This window comes from Blennius ocellaris, assembly GCF_963422515.1.
Source record: "Blennius ocellaris genome assembly, chromosome: 5".
Classification (NCBI taxonomy): Eukaryota; Metazoa; Chordata; class Actinopteri; order Blenniiformes; family Blenniidae; genus Blennius; species Blennius ocellaris.
In genome coordinates this window covers 14,789,831-14,809,356 of record NC_137654.1, presented here as the reverse complement: position 1 = coordinate 14,809,356, position 19,526 = coordinate 14,789,831, and the positions used below count along the sequence as shown (strand labels likewise).

At 40.6% G+C, this 19,526-nt stretch overlaps 1 protein-coding gene across 2 annotated transcripts in view; it reads left to right on the top strand.

The window, feature by feature from the left end:
- LOC308130296 (kazrin-like) overlaps window positions 1-19,512 on the top strand; it is a 163,768-nt gene extending 144,256 nt beyond the window's left edge. The window contains exons 5-10 of one of the 2 annotated variants that reach the window (XM_080496561.1): window positions 13,580-13,716; window positions 14,237-14,407; window positions 14,684-14,767; window positions 15,808-15,997; window positions 18,252-18,388; window positions 18,705-19,512. In XM_080496561.1, coding sequence (XP_080352687.1) covers window positions 13,580-13,716; window positions 14,237-14,407; window positions 14,684-14,767; window positions 15,808-15,997; window positions 18,252-18,388; window positions 18,705-18,875 — 890 coding nt within the window. In that variant the 3' untranslated portion in view covers window positions 18,876-19,512. The remainder of the gene's footprint in view (window positions 1-13,579; window positions 13,717-14,236; window positions 14,408-14,683; window positions 14,768-15,807; window positions 15,998-18,251; window positions 18,389-18,704) is intronic. The other variant, XM_080496562.1, reaches the window with a different exon arrangement.
- Window positions 19,513-19,526: the final 14 nt, after the last annotated feature.

The following is a 19,526-nucleotide window of genomic DNA, read 5'->3' as shown; positions in this document are numbered from 1 at the left end:
CAAGGACAAGAAATATTCGGCGGAGTGTATCTGGACTACAGTTTAGATGAGGTATGTGGGAGGACAAGAGGAAATTAGCTGTTTTCGTTATTTGAGGTCTGTTCTGTAGGAGAGCCTTCAAAAAGGCTAAATGTAGAGCAACTGTGAACATGAGCAGGACGATGGCCCTTTAGCTGTTTGTTTTTCTTTTTCATTGCCATGTCTTTGTCAATTGCAACCATTTTTTATTGAATCAGAGAAAACCTTTTTCCGTGGAAGTTTTAGATAAATACCTTTGAATCCATCCGTCCGTCCATCTTCTAATGGATACTGCTTTCTGTAACTTAGGGTCACAGGAGCTTATTCAAGTTGACTGTTGTATTGCCAGGTTGCCAGCCACGCAGTCCAAACATCAAGAGGCAGAAAACCTCAAAAACTAAGACTGTGAGTGTTTACCAGAGCACCCAAGGAAAACGGGCCCTCAAAGTCACAAGGCAAAGCAATAATTGCACATTACAGGTTGAATCATTTTCAATTCAGAGCTGTCTTCATTCGCAGTGGCATAAATTCAACAAGAGACTGAAAATGTTCCTCAGATGTTTTGGTCTATATTGACATATCAACATTGCAGATTTGCCGGCTCCTTTTCCACTATATTCTATATGGGCTCTTTGACTTGAAATCTCGTGACTCTGGAGACCTCTCATATTTCAAAAACCACGTTGGAGATCGTTGGAACTTTGTAACATTGATGTACGGTACGAGTGCACTGTGGTCATATATGGACCAACAATACTCCGGCATTTAAACAGTGTTTAGTTGATAATAAGGGGCTCAAAGTGTGTCAAGGAACTATCTCACCCACCTTTACACCAGCAGCAGCCTGAACCATTGATACGAGGCAGGAAGGATCCATGTTTTCATGTTATTTACATCAACCTTTCACCCTACCATCTTAATGTGACAGCAACAATCAAAACTCATCAGACCAGGCTACATGTTTCCAATCAGCTATTGTCCAATTTCGGTGAGCTATGTGAACTGTAGCCTCAATTTCCTGTGCTTTGTTGTCAGGTTTGATGTGCTGTTCTGCTGCTGTCGCCCATCAAAAACCAGCTTTGGTGTGTTGTTCAGTCAGAGATCATCTTCTGAATACCTTGGTTGTAACTCGTGCTTATTTCAGGTGCTGTTGCCTGTTTATCATTTTGAACCAGTCTGGCAATTCTCCTCGAACCTCTGGCATCAGGAGAGAACTGCCACTCACTGGATATTTACTCTTTTTCATCCCATTCTCTGTAAATACTAGAGATGATTGTGTGTGAAAATCCTTCGTAGATCAGCGGTTTCAGAAATACTCAAAACAGCTGGTCTGGTAATGACACCCATGTCATGTTCAAAGTCACTTGAATCACCTTTTTTTTACATTTTACAACTGCGGTTAAACTTCAGCCGCTCCTCTTAACAATGTCTCGCAATGAGTTTTTGCTTTGTGATTGGCAAATTAACTATTTGCAATATTGAATAGTTGAACATGTGAACCCTCCTCTAAATACAGTATATTCTTTTTTCTAAGACAGTTCTGAAAGACCAGCAGCAGTATTAGCAGCTATTTATTCTTTTGTGTTTGCTTATAGAGGATAGGAGTCATTCATGCATTTTCCCCCAGTCACATTTGCAGTTTCCAAGAAGAGAGTAGAAACACATCTGGCATTTCTCTTTGTCTCATTCCATTGTGTTTGTTGCTTTGCCAGCTCTTGTCAGCTCTTGCAGCCCAGTGCATTAAACTGTGCTGCAGAAGCGGCTGTGTGGTCCTGGGCAGTGCTGGTGACATTTTTGTGTACATGAATATTTGAATAGGGCTGTCACTTTTTTAAGACAATGGAGAGAAAATGAAAACAGCAGTGAGACATTATGATTGGTGTTTAAAGGAGTTAAGGTGAGCACACAGAAAAATCTAGAATATATATAATATAATATAATATAATATAATATAATATAATATAATATAATATAATATAATATAATATAATATAATATAATATAAGAATAATATTCATTTCCATGCATTTTTGTTCCATACACAAGTGTATGAAACTCCAAACTGCAGTTCAACACGTTTTGAAAACGGAATGCGTAATATGTGTGTGTTTGAAATGAGTACTTCAGCACCAGTATGCTTTTCAAAACCCGTGCAGGACAATGACCATGCACGACTACTCATATGGCAGAAGGGTCCATATAGCAGCTGCTCTGAAGGACAACTCTCATGCATTGACTGAAAGGCTGCCAATATAGACAGAAGGAGTGAGATGCAGTAAATGGTACAAATGGAGCATCCCTAATCATCTCTGGTTGCTATTTCTGATGTTGCATTCAATTATAGTCTGTATCCAGGAAGTATCATTCAGAACCCAGGTGGGTCATCTAATACAAAAGTCATCACACCAATACAAAAGCCATAACATGATGACATGATGGCGAAATCCCACCGACATACAAATCGAAGGAGTTTAACAAGTGAAGCAGATAGTTGACAAGCTGCTGCGCAAATAAAGAAATGTTGTGATCAGTTTTTCAATTGTTGATGGATTTTAGTGTTGTTTTGTTTTTATGTTGTAGTCTGATGTGTGGATGTTCAGTGTTTTGCATTTGTCTCACTGGCTGTGGAACTATTTGTGGTCCTGGAGGAGATGTAACAATTCTTAATTCCGAACACTTTGTCAAACTTTCCCATCAAAACATTCTGTTTGTCCATCAGGAAAAAAAAGAAAAAAAACCAACCTGCAGCAGCCTGATCCACAACAACAGCCAGCTTCTCACAATCCTCTATCTCGGTTTTATATTTATGCTACAGCTTTTGCTTGTTGTGACTTTTCATAGTTTTCCTGCAGTTTTTGCATTTTTGTTTTGATTTTGTATTTGAGTTGTGGAATTTGCATTTCTACTATAGTTTAGCTTTATTCCTCCAGCTTTTGGATTTGTTTTGTGGGGTTTTATTTGTATTGGTTATGCAGCGTTTTCATGATCTGAACCCTCTAGTCAGCAGTTGCTGTTTGGGCAATTACACTAGAAAGAAAAGTATAGATTATCTACTTTCAATTACTCAGTTCTTAAAGTGTTTGTAGTGTTTCTGAACTTCTTTGCCTCTCTAATTCTGTGAAAAACCTAATTATACTAAGAAGAATCCTCCAACATTTAATCCATCTCATTTGGAAGTTTGTTTTACTTTACTCATCTGAAAGCTTTAAATTCAAGATACAAAGAAGGTATTATTATTGATGTTGTTATTGATGTTAATATAGAAATCTGTTAATGCCATTTTCCAAGAACTCCATAAGCTGTATAGTCTAATGTCACAATTGTCTTTCTGCTGGGTCCGTTTTCAAGAGACTGGAATGTAGCTTTGTTTTTGTCACTTGAAGCCTGATTACTTACCCCCATACACACACGCACTCAGGCACACACACACATTTTTTGAAATATTTATAATACTACAATAAAGACGTGTTACTGGTTGGCGTTCGAACTAGTTTAGTGTTAAAGTGGCTTGTGATGATGAAATGAAAACATAGGGCCAAGTGTACTAGAGAATCCCTCATTAACTCCAGCAATTTCCATATGCTGCCAAGTGATTGGAGGCGAGATGTCGAGCCTATTTGATTTCTCCCAGTTTTCACAGGACTGCCATATTGCAAACATCCCACCAGATGCTCCAGCAAAGGGTTTCTACCAGAAGAATGAGGGCTATGTTTGGAGAACGCAAGCACCCTGGGGTTTTTAACGAAGGGCTACCAACAATTATTGAGATGCTGAATAGCTCTCTATTTGTGTGCACATTTTTTTGTTTGCTATTTCTTTTTTTCTTTTTTTTTTCTTGCTGTCGTGCTTCCTCTGGAAGAGAAAAGCACAACACAGGAGTGATGAAGTAGCGTGAAAGAAATGCATAATCCTTTGCTCTCTGCCACTTGAGATAATACCTGTTTACTTTGGGAATGGTTCACCAAAACTGTGTTGCCACTCCTATTGCAGTTCAGTCAGTTCGCGGCTAAATTACATGCAGATTTTCTGCTATGAATATAAAATGGCGACGTGAAGGTCTGTTTTCTCTTTGGTTGTTCTTCATTTTTTCTGTGATGTCTCTTTCTTTGACCCCCCCCCCCCCCTTTGCCTGTGTTTGGAGTGATGCCCGCATTGCTTCAGAGTGGAGGCCTGAGCATAATAATTGCCATCCAGGGTAATTGCACATTTTGTTGTGATGCCCATTGGCACCAAGTCCAACCCAAGAGCAGCAGTCATACCCCCAACCCTAAAACTAACGTACGACACTGAAATAAAAATGTATACTTTTTACAGCTACGAGTTACTTATTTGAAAAGTAGTGCAGTGTAGACAATATTGAGGAGAGTCACGCTTACATTACATTTCCTCAGTGAGGCCTGTTGTAGTTGTATTAATGCTGAGCTCTCCCCAATATGTGAAATTACATTAGTTAACTGTAGGGAGGTGTGCTATAATCTTGATTTTAGGGTGAAGAAACATTTATTTACTGGCAAAGAGAACATACAGCAAAAGAAAAAAATTCTGACATCCACTGCAGACATGCGACAGCAGCATACAGGTTTAGTAATCTTTATTTGAATATGCTAGTTCATCACAGGTGCCTTGGAAAAGTTTACATTGTTTTAAACTATTTTTATGTATGAAAAAAGTCATGAATATTCAGCAATTATAACTGTATTGATACTTTCTTGAGAGTAAGCAGTTACAAGTGCATTACTGACAAAGGTAGCTGCATTACAATAACAAATCTGTTTTTGCCAACACAGGTTGGAGGTGCTGAAATGGCGTTCCCAAGCAGAAAAGAAGCCCACTGTTTGTAATTACACAGTTCTCAATACGTTCTCATGAGTTGACACAACTCTTGTTTGTATTTTTATAGCAAAGTTTTGTTTGATTAATTTTCAAAGTGTAGTTGGCCCTCGCTGCTGTTTTTAATTAGCTATTTCTGCCCCGGCTAATTGCCATTACTGAGGGACTCCCAGTCAATCCAGAGCTCAAATGAAATTAGAAGATAGTTATGTATCATCAAAGTGCAGTCTCCCCACTCTGCTTAGTGTCATTTCACGCTACACTGTACACAGACAGAAGCTCTGCCTTGATGACAATGCCTCCTCCATCACCCAACTTAAACACCAATACACACCAACAGAGACACAGTCAGTCCTGATGGTTCTCATTGTGTCGCTTACCTTGAGAAGATTCATAAAAAGTGGAGATTTGGGGCTCTTGGAGCACTTTTGGTTATTAAAAACAAATGCAGTACTGATTTTTAAAAATGCACATTGCCTATTTAGTACCTGTTGCTTCATGATGTTGTGATAAAGGTTTATACATTGTCAGTCAGTCCGACCGTCTGTCGGTTGATAGCCGTGGGGCTATAGAGCCAATCCCTGCTTAACTGTGGGTGAAGGCACATTGAACTTTGGACATGTCTCTAGTCCATCACAGGGCAAACACACATACACGGTTGAATTGAATGACCTGAACTGAGAACACTTTAGGATTACCTGGACCTCCGGTGGTAGGGTACCTTAATCAGCCACATATTTAGTATAATTCATCTGCTTATTTAGCTGTGGATATGGGAGGCGTAAACATTGGAGTATTATTTTGAAGTGGTTTCACTAATGTGTGTGCTGCTTTTTAAATTTCACTGCTGTATTTTGTGCATAAATATAAAACAAAGGTCATATGTCTGTCTTCATTACCATGCTTGAGTATTACCAGCAAAAGCGTTTAATGCAACATTGACCTGCCATGGTCTGCAGCAAGGACAGCAGAACAGCACCAAGGCAAATATCACCCTCATAAAATCCACAGGTTTGTTTTTACTGAGAAAGCGAGGAGGTGAGCACACTGCACTGCTCTGAGGCTTCTACTTCATTATTCAGCTGGCAGATTTAAAATCCCAAACCGTGAACAATGGACTCCCTCCAATGAGCCAATGTCTCTTTTGTTCTCTCCCAAAATAATTATGTTAAGAGCAGACTAAAACCCTGTCCTGCGTCTCTTCAGGACTATAGTTACGTATATGTCAGCATGGAGTGCTTTCTCAATTGAGGTAGAGAAGCTTTCTGAAGATGCTTTGATAAGTGTCTTTGTGATTCCATTGTCCATCCTGGCAGGCGAGCCGAACTTGTGCAAGCAGCAGTCTGAAAACCATGATCAAAACCATCCAATGCATCACAAATGTTGTAGATTTCGTGGGTTCCTGGAGAGTGATGGCGTGATACGTGGCGTGAATCCCGTCGTGTTCACACAACAATAAACGGAGTTTGCCGGATAATGACAGCTGGTATTTAACCAGAGGAAGGCAGTGAGTTTGAGGTGAAAATCAGACCGCAGTGATAGGTTCAAATTGTGTGGCGTGAGTGATCAGCTGGCTGCGGCTGTTTTGTGTTTTCACAATGAAGGATGATAAGAAAGGCCTTTCGTGTAACTTACATTATAATGGCCAAAATAAATGTATCCACATAGGAATTTTCTTTTTTTTTTTTTTGTTACCAAAAATCTTTCCTTTTCAAACAAATTCTGCTGATTTCAAGGACAAGCGTAAAAAGTTAGTTATTTGCTTTTTTCACACACCACAAAAGCTTGAGTTGTTTTACTTGCAGTCACTTGTAAAATGTCTTATATCTCTAGTGATGTTTTACCAGTGGGAGGTTTTCCCTTCATGTAGTATAACTTATTTGATCACTGCCCAAGCATAATAAGAATTATGCCTGGAACATCCCCTAAAACCCCCACCACTGCTCCAAAGAGGAAGCAACACACGACACTCACAGCACAAAAAGCAAAACCTAACAAATATTCCTTAGTATTATGACTGCTTAAGAAAAATACCATGTTGACCTGTTTGGTCTCTTTGTCACTACTCTATATGTCCATCCATGTATCTTCTATGACACTTGGATGCCTGGGTACTGGCATCCAAGCAGGATTACTGTTGCAACAACACATCATCAGTAGGGGACAACTAACCTGTCTCAGGACTGTCGTCAAACCATCACAAGGTAAAGGGAGACAGTGACATACAGTCACATCCACATTTACAGGAAATTTAGAGATGCCAGTTAAACTCAAACACAAGTTTTTGAACTGAGAGGAAAACCAACACTTGCATTTGGCTGTATTGTGCCAAATGCTTTCAGATTTGCGGATGGATTTCAGTAAAGCGCTTCATAGAATAATATGTCAGTGCAAATGATGCATTGTTGCGAGCTCTTATGCACTAAGTCAGTGGGATTTGCTTTTTGAGGTTGGACTATGTTTTGCACTTTCTAAAGACAGAGAACTTATGAATATTTCATGAATTACTGCGATTCAATGCATTTTCTGCTGTCTGAAGTTGGACTTGGCAGAATCATTGGATTAAGTTTACTCTGTTCTTCAGTGTCTATAGGATTAAATTACATTCCATTGATCCTGTTGGGATTCAGGATGTGATCTAAACTTTTCTAATGTTTTCTTCTTCCTGATTGGAAGCTCCGATAGAGACCAGGGAAACTGCACTCAGTCACTGTACATGAAGATGAATGACTTATACACAATTTACTCTCACTTTTAGAGAGAGAGGAGAGAAACAATAATAATTTAGAACAATGCAATGTGGCACTGTGACATTTAAAACCGGAGCAACATTTTTCAGGTCCAGGCCCACACAAATCTTCAACTACATTAATCTCATGTGAATCCTTCTCTGAGAGGAGCTTTTACGTCAAATTGCCATACATTATTTAGGCATTATATGACAAATGGAAACAAAAACGTTAGACTTTTACAAAAGCATCAATATTTTCCTTTCTCCTAATCAGAATTGCTTCCTTGATACAAAAAGTGAAATAAAAACTATGGGAAAAGGGCATTCTCCTAACCCTCACATTTCTATTGCTTTGGAGAGGCCTGCCTCTGGTCTGTTCGCTGTAATTAATTCTACTTTAATTAATTCAAAAGAGTAATCTGACTCCTATGTATGCACACGGTTGTTGTTGCCCTGAGGTAGATGAGAACATTCACAGCCAAGTCCTGTTTATTCAGTCAGCAATCAAACGTTATTTATGGAGAATTTTTCATACAAGACAAAAGTGCAACACAGAGTGCTATACATAGAATAAATAAAGTAACAGCTGAAATTAAACCCCACCACAGCAACATAATAGCGCATAAAGCACATATAGATATGGACATGAGCATAACTACATATAATCACAAATGTACCCAGAAGAAAATGGGTAAAAGCATTATTGTAACCTTTTGTGTTTGAGGAAATGCTGGAGTGGTGTGTACTGGAGATATTTCAAAATATAAAGCAGATAATAAGGGGCATTCAAAACAGGAAAAAGCAAATACACATTTATAGCATTGTTTTGTATAAAGCCCACAAACTGCTTTCCGTTGGCTGTATTTTTGACGTAATGGTGCGTAAGAGAAGTATACATCTTCCCAAGTAACCTTCAGAAAGTAAATAAGCACATCCGCCTTGTTTTGATCCCCTCCTCACATCTAAAACATTAGGTCTCACTCTGCTATGCAGTGCTCATTATGCTAATTTTAACAAATTGTTGTGAATCAGCTGAAGACAAATGTGTCCTCAAACAAGGGGCTGCACTTGTAAAAAGGTTAAGAACCACGGCTTTAGGCTATTTTTAATACTGAAATGGATTCCCTGAGGACTTTTCTGTTCAGTAACTAATGAGTTGGCTCCCTCATTATGTCCTCCAGTGGCAGAGCATCACGCAGGAGCACAGCAGACAAAGGCTGTTGGTGCACGACAGTATTAGATACTTGCATTCATCTACTTAAAAATTACAAGAGCTGTGGAATCAGAAGAGCTTTTGTGTGGTTAGATAAAAATACACTCATGCAGCTTTTAAGAATTAGGATAGTTGTTGTTGTTGTTGACAGATTTTTAGATGTTTGCTGGTAGAATCTAGTACCACCTGAGTCTTAATTTCATTTTCTGTTGACACTGGTAAAAGCATCTGATAACATCTTCAGTTATTTTTAGGCACACGCGCCTTTAGACAAAGACAATTTAAGAAGGTCAAAAAATATAGATCCATTTGAGTTCCTCATCTGAGATCCTTCATATTTTTTCCTCTAAAACTGGAAACTATTTTAGACTTATTTTCAGGTTTGAATGTCAGAAGCAAGTTTCAGAAATGAAATTGTTATTCAAAGGGTAGATGGGGTAGATCATGGCTTGACTGGAGTATATCAACTGCATAATAGTCTGAAATATTCTGAGGAAACTGGATAAATATCCAAAGCACAACTTTAAGCAGACCACACAATCAGAGGATCGATATGTCAAGAATTGAGCTGAGAGCAACTTCATCAAAAAAGCAAACTTTAGTAAAAATAAATAAAAATGCAGTCTAGTCAAAAGGGTGTTAAAGTGGTTCCAAATATTGGATGGCAGTTTTCAATCAATGGAGGAAAAACAAGATACACATGACCCCCAGATTAGAACGTTCTATTTCCAAGATAAATGAAGGTTGAGGATGAAAGATACAAGAAGATTTTGTAAACAGCAACCATAATACATGTGTTATACTGAGATATGAATAGGTTAACACATAAAGGGTTTTTTTTGGAGTTAGACACTGGGACTGAACTGACTGCAACTTGACTGACTTTTCATAAAGAAACGTTATTTACTCTGAGTTTTCCATTCAAGGAGAAAGCTGCAGCAGGACAATAGCTGAAACTTGGCTCAAAGCTTTAGACAAGATAATTCAACAACAAACAAATCCTGGCTTTCATCGAGTTTCCTCACCAGTCGTACGACTTCAAAGTCCAGGTGGAGGTCATTTAAAATACAGAACACAAAAATAAAAGCTCAAGCATACCAGGTGATTACCTGAAATCCTGATTAATACAATGAGTTGAAATATGAAGAGGGCTGAATATATGTGAACATGATATGAATGAAGTGGAAGTCCCAGATGTGTTAGGAACAGACCTGTAGAGTAGAGTGTATGGCCGATTGCCTGGATGAGGATGATGGCTAATTATGAGGCAGATCATTCTTTGTGTACATAACACATGCAAAGACACCACAGGGGTGTGATGGTGGGCAGTCTTGCCTCATCAGTCAGTATTTATTGATAGAGTCCTCTCCTACAGGGAAATGCAGCACAAGGTGCTTTACCTACAGACATACGCTCCCACCGAATCACCCCTCGCTACCTCATAGTGAAAAAGTGCTCAGTTTGAGTTCACGTTTGCCTTGGGAGCCTTAGGGTATTTATTTCCTTATATAGTTTGTGCTTGTTGTCAAGAATTACATTACTTTAAAAGGCATCACCTGAAGAAACAAAAAGAGTATGAGGATGGGAAAAGTCGCTTCTACCAACCAAGCGACTTTTTTATTTCAGGATTTTCTATGGCATTTTTGTTCAGAAATATACTGATATTGAGCAGAACTGACTCTAACTTACTTCTCTGGTGTCAGCAGCCTAGTTTTTACCCACTGGGGAGAAATGATGGCCATTATGACCACGTTTCTATTGAGTTCGCCACAAATGTACAATAGAAGCTTTGCCATCAGTGGATTTACACTTTAGGATCTCCCAGAATACACAACTTGAAATAGAAGCTTTATTTCTCCCTAAATGTCCACCTCCTCTCCATGTCGTCTTTGTCCTCCTGCTCCACACACATTACCTTCATCTCTGTGGGGTTCCCAGGTGTGTCCTCATTTGTTTCATCTGGTAATAACTCTTGGCTTGGACCAATCCACAGAGTGTGTTCGTCAATAATATGGCTGTCAAGCAGGAGGAAACATGCTCACACCTCCTCATTTCTCCATTCTTCAGCGTTACGTTAACAGCGCCGAGCCCCAGGGCCCTCTTTGTCCGGGAAAAGTGCTCATACATAGGTTATAAACACCAAGTAACAGTGCTAACATGATTTGCGGCGGTGAATGGGACCCATTCACGGAGACACAGTGAGTGCTTTCTTGCATCCAACACCGGCGGGGCTGCGGTTGCCAAACGGTCACAGGTGCAGGATGTGAAGCAGGAGCTGTAGTGTTTTTGGCTCATGTCAAAGACGGCTTTGATTCCACTTCCTGAGGCAGGTGCTGGGAGGTTTCCTGTTTCTGTTGGTCAGTGAGGGATGTTTTTGAGGGATGTGTTTTTTTTTCGTTTTTTTCCTCATCTTCATTTCTTGCCAGCCACCGTGGTCTGCGTATCCATTTGGCAGGGGGATTCCACCTGTAAGAACGAGTGAAAAGGGAGAGATATGAAAGGATGACAGGAAAAAAAAAACTGAGAAAAGGGCGAATCTGTCCTTCGCTGGAAGTGTGCTTCCATTTCGCTTGCCTCCCCAGATGCAACTTGTGAATGTCACACAATTAAGCAGGCTGTCATATAAGTTAATTAATGACACACAGCTGGCTCAGGGAGGCGATGGTGGTGAAGGGAGTGAGCATGTGATAACTGCGTGATGTGAGTAGTGATCCAACAATAAGAGAAGCTCTGCAGCGAGGTAATACACGTAGAAATGAAAGATGCAAAGGTGGACAGATAGACTGTGAATACATAAAATGAAAATAAATTATGCATCATGAGTTGTAGCTGGGGGGAAAAATGTCTGGAAAACAACCTTGGGTGAAGAGGTAGAGAAGATCAAGAGAAAACCAGGATGCAGCGAGAGAGAGAGAGAGAGAGAGCAGAAGATGTTATCTTTGAGAAAAAATTAGAGCTTCTCTGAATAACCACTGTGAACTATATTCTTTATCATGATGCGTGGGAGAGGTGCCAGCGGATTAGAGAGAGTGTGGCACAGAGAGATGGGGGGCGGGGGGGATAAAACGAGTCTGCTTCTAACGAAGCCTGCAGCAGAGCGAAGACTGACAGAAGGGTTCATGTGTGATTCACCTCTCTATCAACATGCAGTCACGCCATATTAGGCCAGCAGACACAGCAGGTGTATGTAATGTCTTTCCTTTACACGCTTCATATCTTAAGATGCTTAATAACCCCGTTTTTTTATGCATAATGAGGCTGCTACAGTTTGAACGGCACACTTTGATTTAAAGAAAAGCTCAAGCCTGTGTGTATTTTTTTTGCAAGGAAAACTCAGTTTATTACATTCAACCAACCAATATTTACCACGTTTGTGAAGAAACAGAAGAACAAGCAGAGGTACCCTGACTTGTGAAGGACATATAAAATAAAGTGTATAAATAAAAAATCCAGAAAACAAACAATCTGATAAATAGCTGAGGTGGAATAAGTAGAACAAGTATAACATTCTATATATAAGACTTAATATAAATGGATTGCAACATGCAAACTTACACATACCTAATGTTATTTTCTCACTGTGTTTTCCAGCCTTAACCACCTGCCTGATCATCAGTAATGACAAATTATGATTCAACTGCTATAATATGTAGTGTTCATCCTCTGCTACTTTATCTAATTCAAGACTGCAGGAGGCTGGAACGCGTCACTGCTGAATATGAGTGTTATAGTCTTAGTGTTCGACCTTTATGGATATAACTTTATCTCTCCTAAATTCATTACCTGCTAGAGCTTCAGTATGATTAACTGGTACCATCGGACGCTTTCATCCTCTCACTGTAACTTAATCATTTGTAGAGGTCTGAAGAATAAAATGGAAAATAAAAACTGCAGGTAAATAAAAACAGACTTGGGGAAATTGAAAAACCACAAATATGTGGTTACTTGCCTCCTCTGCGGAAGAGGTATATGGTTACTATAGTGTAAAACACACTATTACTTGCCTGTTCAGAGGTTCATACACATTTCTTTAAAAATCAAAACACTTCTGAAGCACGGGTTTTTTTCAATGTTATTTTTAAACGTCATCAATATTAGCTCTTAAGTTGTCTTCATTTTTTAGAATAACTTCATCATACAGATTTGTGTTTCATCTTGTTATTAAACATCTGTTCAACTCATGAATGATAATTGTACTCCTTTTCACATTTACCTCATTTAGAATAAATTCCATTCTGTTGTATTCATATTCAAACAATAAATAGTACACTAAAAGAAAGATACATTGTCAGACACTTCAATGCATCAAACTTCCATCAGGATTTTTTTCCTAACCCTCTGATTTTAAATAAATAAATAAATAAATTTATGGATGGCTGCAAATATTCAGCAGTTCTTGCCCTCGGGGGCCATGTTTGACTCAAAGACAACACAGGGGTTAAAAGCAGATTGAATAACACTGGCTCAAACCAATACTCACACATTATGCAAATGTACACTATATTTAGAATAAATATTGAGTGTTACAATCAATTCAACAGTGTTTTTGAATATTTGCGATACTACACATCTTTCAATATGCTTAGATCACATGAAACTCCATTCGCACACTAAATGAAACATCCATGTGTGTGTCCTCCCAATTTCACAAATGGTTCACTGAATCTTGTTAGATTTTTTTTTACAGGGATATAGTAACACTTAAATAATAATGTGTCTCTGGCACTAACTCTTATCCATAACTCACTTCTACTGTTTTTTTTCCCTCCCTCTCTTTTTCTCTGCAGCCATGAAGTCGGACCGTAAGCGTCTGAAGGCAGAAAAAGCCGACCTGGTGAACCAGATGCAGCAGCTTTATGCCACTCTGGAGAGCCGAGAGGAGCAGCTCCGTGACTTCATTCGCAACTATGAGCAGCACAGAAAGGTATGACACCCATGCTCCTCCTCCTCCTCCCGGTGCAGGTGCACAAACACCCTCTGTCTTTTGTAATTAAATCCACGGCCGCGCAGAAGTGGAGTGGTTAGCATTCTCACCTCACACATGAAAAAAAAATATCACACATTCAATCATCCACTGTGGGAGCGTTTTCTAAGTGGAGTTTGCGAATTCCCCGTCTCCAATCAAAACACATGAATGTGATGTGAACTGATCAAATAAAGTGCCCAGCAACCCTGGATTGGATAGTGACATTGAAGATATCTAAGCTACTGTACATGACCATAAAAAAGTTTTATTTAGTCTTGCTATTGCATAAAGATGATCACAGGAATGTTTTGGGAATTTTTCGGGATGTTGCATGAAATGCTGGAGAACCAGAAAATCCTACCCCTTGATTTTGCCTTTTGTAAATTTCATAATGAGCCTCTTTATTACATGTTGGAATCAATCTGTGTAGTTATGCTCGGTGTGTGACCCAACCCATCAGGATGTATGTGTCCACCAGGAGAGCGAGGACGCAGTGAAGGCACTGGCCAAGGAGAAAGACCTCCTGGAGAGAGAGAAGTGGGACTTGCGGCGGCAAACCAAGGAAGCCACAGAGCACACGGTGATGCTGCGCTCCCAGCTTGACCTCAAGGAGAACCGGATCAAGGAGCTGGAGGCCGAACTGGCCATGGTGAGACAGAAAGGTGGATTGGGAGGAGCTGCGTGGCTAATTTGACAGACAGGGAGGTGAAGAGGCAGCCCCCTGTTGGGTTTTATATTGCCCATGTTTAATGTGACTTCATGAGAATCATATTGAGATCTGTTATGGCTGATTATGTATAAAAAGTGTGTTAATGAGTAAAAGAAAGCAGGAGAAAAAGAACGTGTTTTTGGGTGCATAATCAAAATATGAAAAGTATTGATTGTACAGTATAGCTATCCAACATGTCTCCAACCCCCCCCCCAGATGAGTAACTGTGTCAATCAGAGAATGGAGTACCGGGTGTTTGAGCGCCTTGTGGACAGGGACTACTCTCCTAGGGTCATGGCGGTAAGATGGGCCCCCAGTTTTAAAATCTGACCTCTCTTGCCCCTCCCAGGAAATCTGCCCTACCTGTGACCTGATTGTGGTTTTTGAAAAAGCCCCCGCCTCCCACCTCCTTCAGATGCACGTGTTTCATGACTAACCCTCAGCCCACCCTGACTGATCCCAGTGATCCTAACATCAGTGATCTCACAGATCCGCGCTGTGATTGGTCTGAATGTGTATGAGGTCTAATTGAACGCTGCTACGCTTGGAAGGGAAAATATATCATAACTCTGACATCTAATGATGACTTTGGAGATTTGCGATCCTATTCTGTTTTGCATGTCACACCCTGAGATTGATAATCGTTTGACTGCTGGTAGGTAGAGATGATTGCAGAGGGGCTGATTGTGCTGGTGATTTGCAGCCTGCTGCCGCTTGGCATGATGATAAGATTCCTACAACAATAGTAACATTTCAAGCATTTGAAAGACGCCAACATGTCAAAGTTAATCAGACACCAGAGACACAAGGGAGGAAAAAAAATACTGACACACAGTGAATACACACTGACACATCATCCAAAGCTCCAGCAGCTCGTGAACGATTCCCTGAAAGTCACTGAAAAGCTTAATTGTTTTCATTTGCTACTTTTTCTTTAATATGCCACCAAATAACTCCTCGGGATATTCTTTCCATTTTTTTTTTTTTTGTTCTTATTTTCGTCGGCACTCTCAAGAGTGGAGGCGAGAGATTTTACACAACAAACGAGACAACGGGAAAACACAGCTGCATTTTTCATGAGACCAGAGCCACATGAGGAGCCCAGGGGAGGAAGCTCGCATATCTGCATGCACAGGGACGAGTGGGGAAAATCTAGATCTGTGACTGGACATATATGCACCTCCACACACCAAATGGAAAAATAACAATAATAAGATTGTGAGGAAAAAGAAACTCACTCAGTCATTAAAATACTCCAAAAAAGAGTGAAGTGAAACAAATCTCTTTGCTTGTGGCGTTTCTCCGATCGATCACATCTGATATCTATCTACCTCCTTAAGGCCAAGCAGTCTCTAGCCACCCTGACCAAGGACGTCCCCAAGCGGCACTCGCTGGCCATGCCCACGGAGGCCGTTGTCAACGGCAACAACCAGGAGTGGGTGATGCAGGCTGATCTTCCTCTGACTGCTGCCATCAGACAGAGTCAGCAGACCCTCTACGTCCACACTGGACACCCCACCGACAGACAAGGTAGGCAGAGTGGCGGCCTCCGTCCTGCACACGAGCCGAAACTAACCTTTTTTGGGGTTTTTTTAACCATCATTGACCTTTGCATGCTCATGTGAACAGGCTTCACGCACATTCGCTCCCGCCATCTGCTCAGTATGAACAGTGTTCACCGACAGTGGTCCAGTTGTGATGCATCTTGTGCTTTTTGTTGCAGTTGAAGTGATGATTTTATTTATTTATTTATTTATTTATTGTGTTTTTGGCTTTACAGCTTCTTTTCATCTTTGCTACACACAAGCATCTCCTACATGTTTGACAGTGCAGGCAGCAAAGGATGTTTTAGGTTTTTCAAAGTTGAATGGCCTTCAATAGTGGTAATTTAAAGTTGGTATTCCCAACAATTTTTCTACCTGACTTTGTAACTTTTTGACATCTTTTTTTTTTTTACTTTTCTAAAAAAAATGCACTTCTGAGCTACTTTACTGAAATACACTTCAGGAGAAAGAGGATCCACTTGAGAATACATCTAGTGTGGAAATGCATCACAAAAACCACATTTGGAAATTCAAACGACTGGGCTTTTTATGTTTCATTATTTTTAAGTATTTCTACATCTCTTGCACTTGGAAGGCAGCAAAGCCCGAGTACAACCATCACACAGTTGTGAAAAATCCCTGGTTTGAGTGGTCTGTGTTGTCAGTATTTATGATAATTAAACGACATATTAAAGCCAAGCATGTTGGTACGCAGGAACCTATTCATACTTTTTTTAACAGATGTAGATAAAGATGATCACCCTGTCTGACTTATTAAACCTACTTCAACATTATACCAGACAAAATACATCAAATACTGTAAATACTTTGCAGAAGTGACTTAAGGCAGAACTGCCAACTCTCAAGAGGGAAACTCATGCACATAACTCCCCACACACTTTGTTAAGGATTGTTTGTCTGTCGAACTTTCTAATGATTTTAACAAGTTTTATGTTGTTGGTGACGCCTGTTGGAAAATCATAGACAATAAAATAAATGTGTTTCCAATATTCTAAATGATAACATCATTTATAACAATCGAAAAATATACAGCTTTTCCAGGTATTTTTACACAAAGGGCAGTTTTAAAGGTACAGATTGCACACATTAATAAAAAAAAAAAAAATTTTACTTTAAAAGCCTTCACAGTGAATTATAGCCTCCAGAAGTTTGGCTAAGTAAAAGTAGTGATAAGAGACATGTAGGTTAAAATTCTAAAGAATTTTATTTGTGTAATATATCATGGTTAGAAATAATTTTTGGAGGAATGAACATATCCTGCACCTGTTATACCTGTGCTTTAGTAATGGAGCTTTTCTCCATTATATAATCCATCCACCTTCTACGCAGTTTAATCCCGTGCAGGGTCGCAGGGTGCTGGAGCCAATCCCATCTTGCTATGGGTGAGGGCAGGATACACCCTGGACAGGTCGCCAGTCCATAGCAGGACAAATACAGACACAGACAATCACACACACACTCACGTTACCACTAAGCACCGAGCAGTTTAGAGTCACCAATTTCACTACATAATATACAATATATGTATTATACTGGTGGAGGAATGGGTGCCAGAACCTGGTCTTGCACACGGATATATAAAGCATTATTTAAGCTACTATACTAAGATACTGTATTTATGGAAATATCGTACCTCGCAATTGCTGATAGGAAAGGTTTCGCAAGGAATTTGAAAACGATAGATTGAATTACACTCAAAATTCAACTACATGCGCTCCCTTCTCGCCTCAAGCAGAAAGCTTTGTATAAATTAGCCTTGCAGCCACCTGGGTAAGAGTCCATTCTCTCACAGGTTGTTTTAAAGGGCAGTTTTAAAGGTTCTTGCAGGTTGAGGACTAATTGGGGACATCTGGAGAAAGAAGCAGACACAGACAAAAAACTCAGAATTCGTGTGAACAGTCACGAACCCCAAATTGCTATGCAATTGAATGCACTGTTTGTATCAGTCCTACTGATACACACACTCGTACTCTCGCTCTCTCGCTCTCTCGCTCTCTCTCTCTCTCTCTCAAAACTCCGTGAAGCTGTTTTCTCAGTTGCTTAGCAACTGCAGCTGATTGCAAATAATTTCAGGCTTTTTGTTACAGACTTCAGAATCTATGTATATGTTGCGCCACAGCTGTGATGACTCTGGCTTTCACCCGGTCACTACTTTTGGAACCCAAAACACCCCGAGAAAGAAACAAGCCTGTTCTCTTCTCCCTCTCATCCCATTTTAGTGGCTGCCGTGCGGGTGAGCCCATGCCACTCGCGTCAGCCCTCCATCATCTCCGACGCCTCTGCGGTGGATGGAGACCGGTCATCCACACCCAGTGACATCAACTCACCACGCCATCGGACTCACTCGCTGTGCAATGTAAGAGCTGCCCACCGCCAGCACACCCTGTCACGTGATGTCACTTTCAGCTGCCCTGCTGCCTGGCCGCTGTCGCTCCCTTCCATCATTGTTCTGGCTGAACTCATGTTTGCTCCCCCACAGTCTTTTGTGTCGTCGCTCTGCAGTGGGAAGTAGAATTTTGGCGAAAACCAACTGTGGACGTTGAATCAGTGCATGCCTGGCAGCACGTCGAATGTCAAAGATCTGCATCTTTTCTTCTCTTGATTGCCCACCCTGCAACTCCTCACTGACGCCTCTGCTCTTGCATCTCTCTTTTCCCCCTTTCTTCTCGCAGTCCCTAGAAGATCTGGAGGAGGCGAAGCGTAAGAAAAAGAAAGAAAAGATGGGCTTGGGCTCTTTGTCACGTGTGTTCGCCCGAGGAAAGCAACGCAAGTCCCTCGACCCCGGTTTGTTTGATGGTACTTCAACACCTGATTATTACATAGAGGAGGATGCAGACTGGTAAAGCACACACGTCCCAGTGCACCTGAAGAGCCTTTCTGGCAATTATCAGAAGACAACATTGTGTTGAAGCTTGTGTGTGAGAGGATCAGTGTCCGTGTGTATAGTTGTAATGATTTGTGCGCCTGTGTAGTATCACATGCAAACATGTGTGTGTGTGTGTGTGTGTGTGTGTGTGTGTGTGTGTGTGTGTGTGTGTGTGTGTGTGTGTGTGTGTGCGTGCGTGCGTGCGTGCGTGCGTGCGTGCGTGCGTGCGTGCGTGCGTGCGTGCGTGCGTGCGTGTGTGTGCGCGTGTGGATGTGTGTGTCATCCATGGTCGGAGGCCATGTCAGAAGCCAGAGGCGCGTCTTGCTTCGCTGAAGTGTAAACCTTACAAGCAAATTGCACCTGTATGTAATGTACAGTCTTGTAAATAGCGCGGAGAGAACAACACAGCGACGACGTGGACATGTCCTGCTGTATGCGCCCTCCAAAACACCTGTGTTATTGGATCTTTTAATTGTTCTTTGCATTTTGACTTTTTTTCTTTTGAACTCAACTGGAAACTTGAAGGACTGCTGTACTTGTAAATAACAACAGTTGATGTGCACTTTGTGCGTGTAAATGTCTCCCTGTCCCCGAATGCCTTCTGTTATTTTTGACATGTACCCCAACC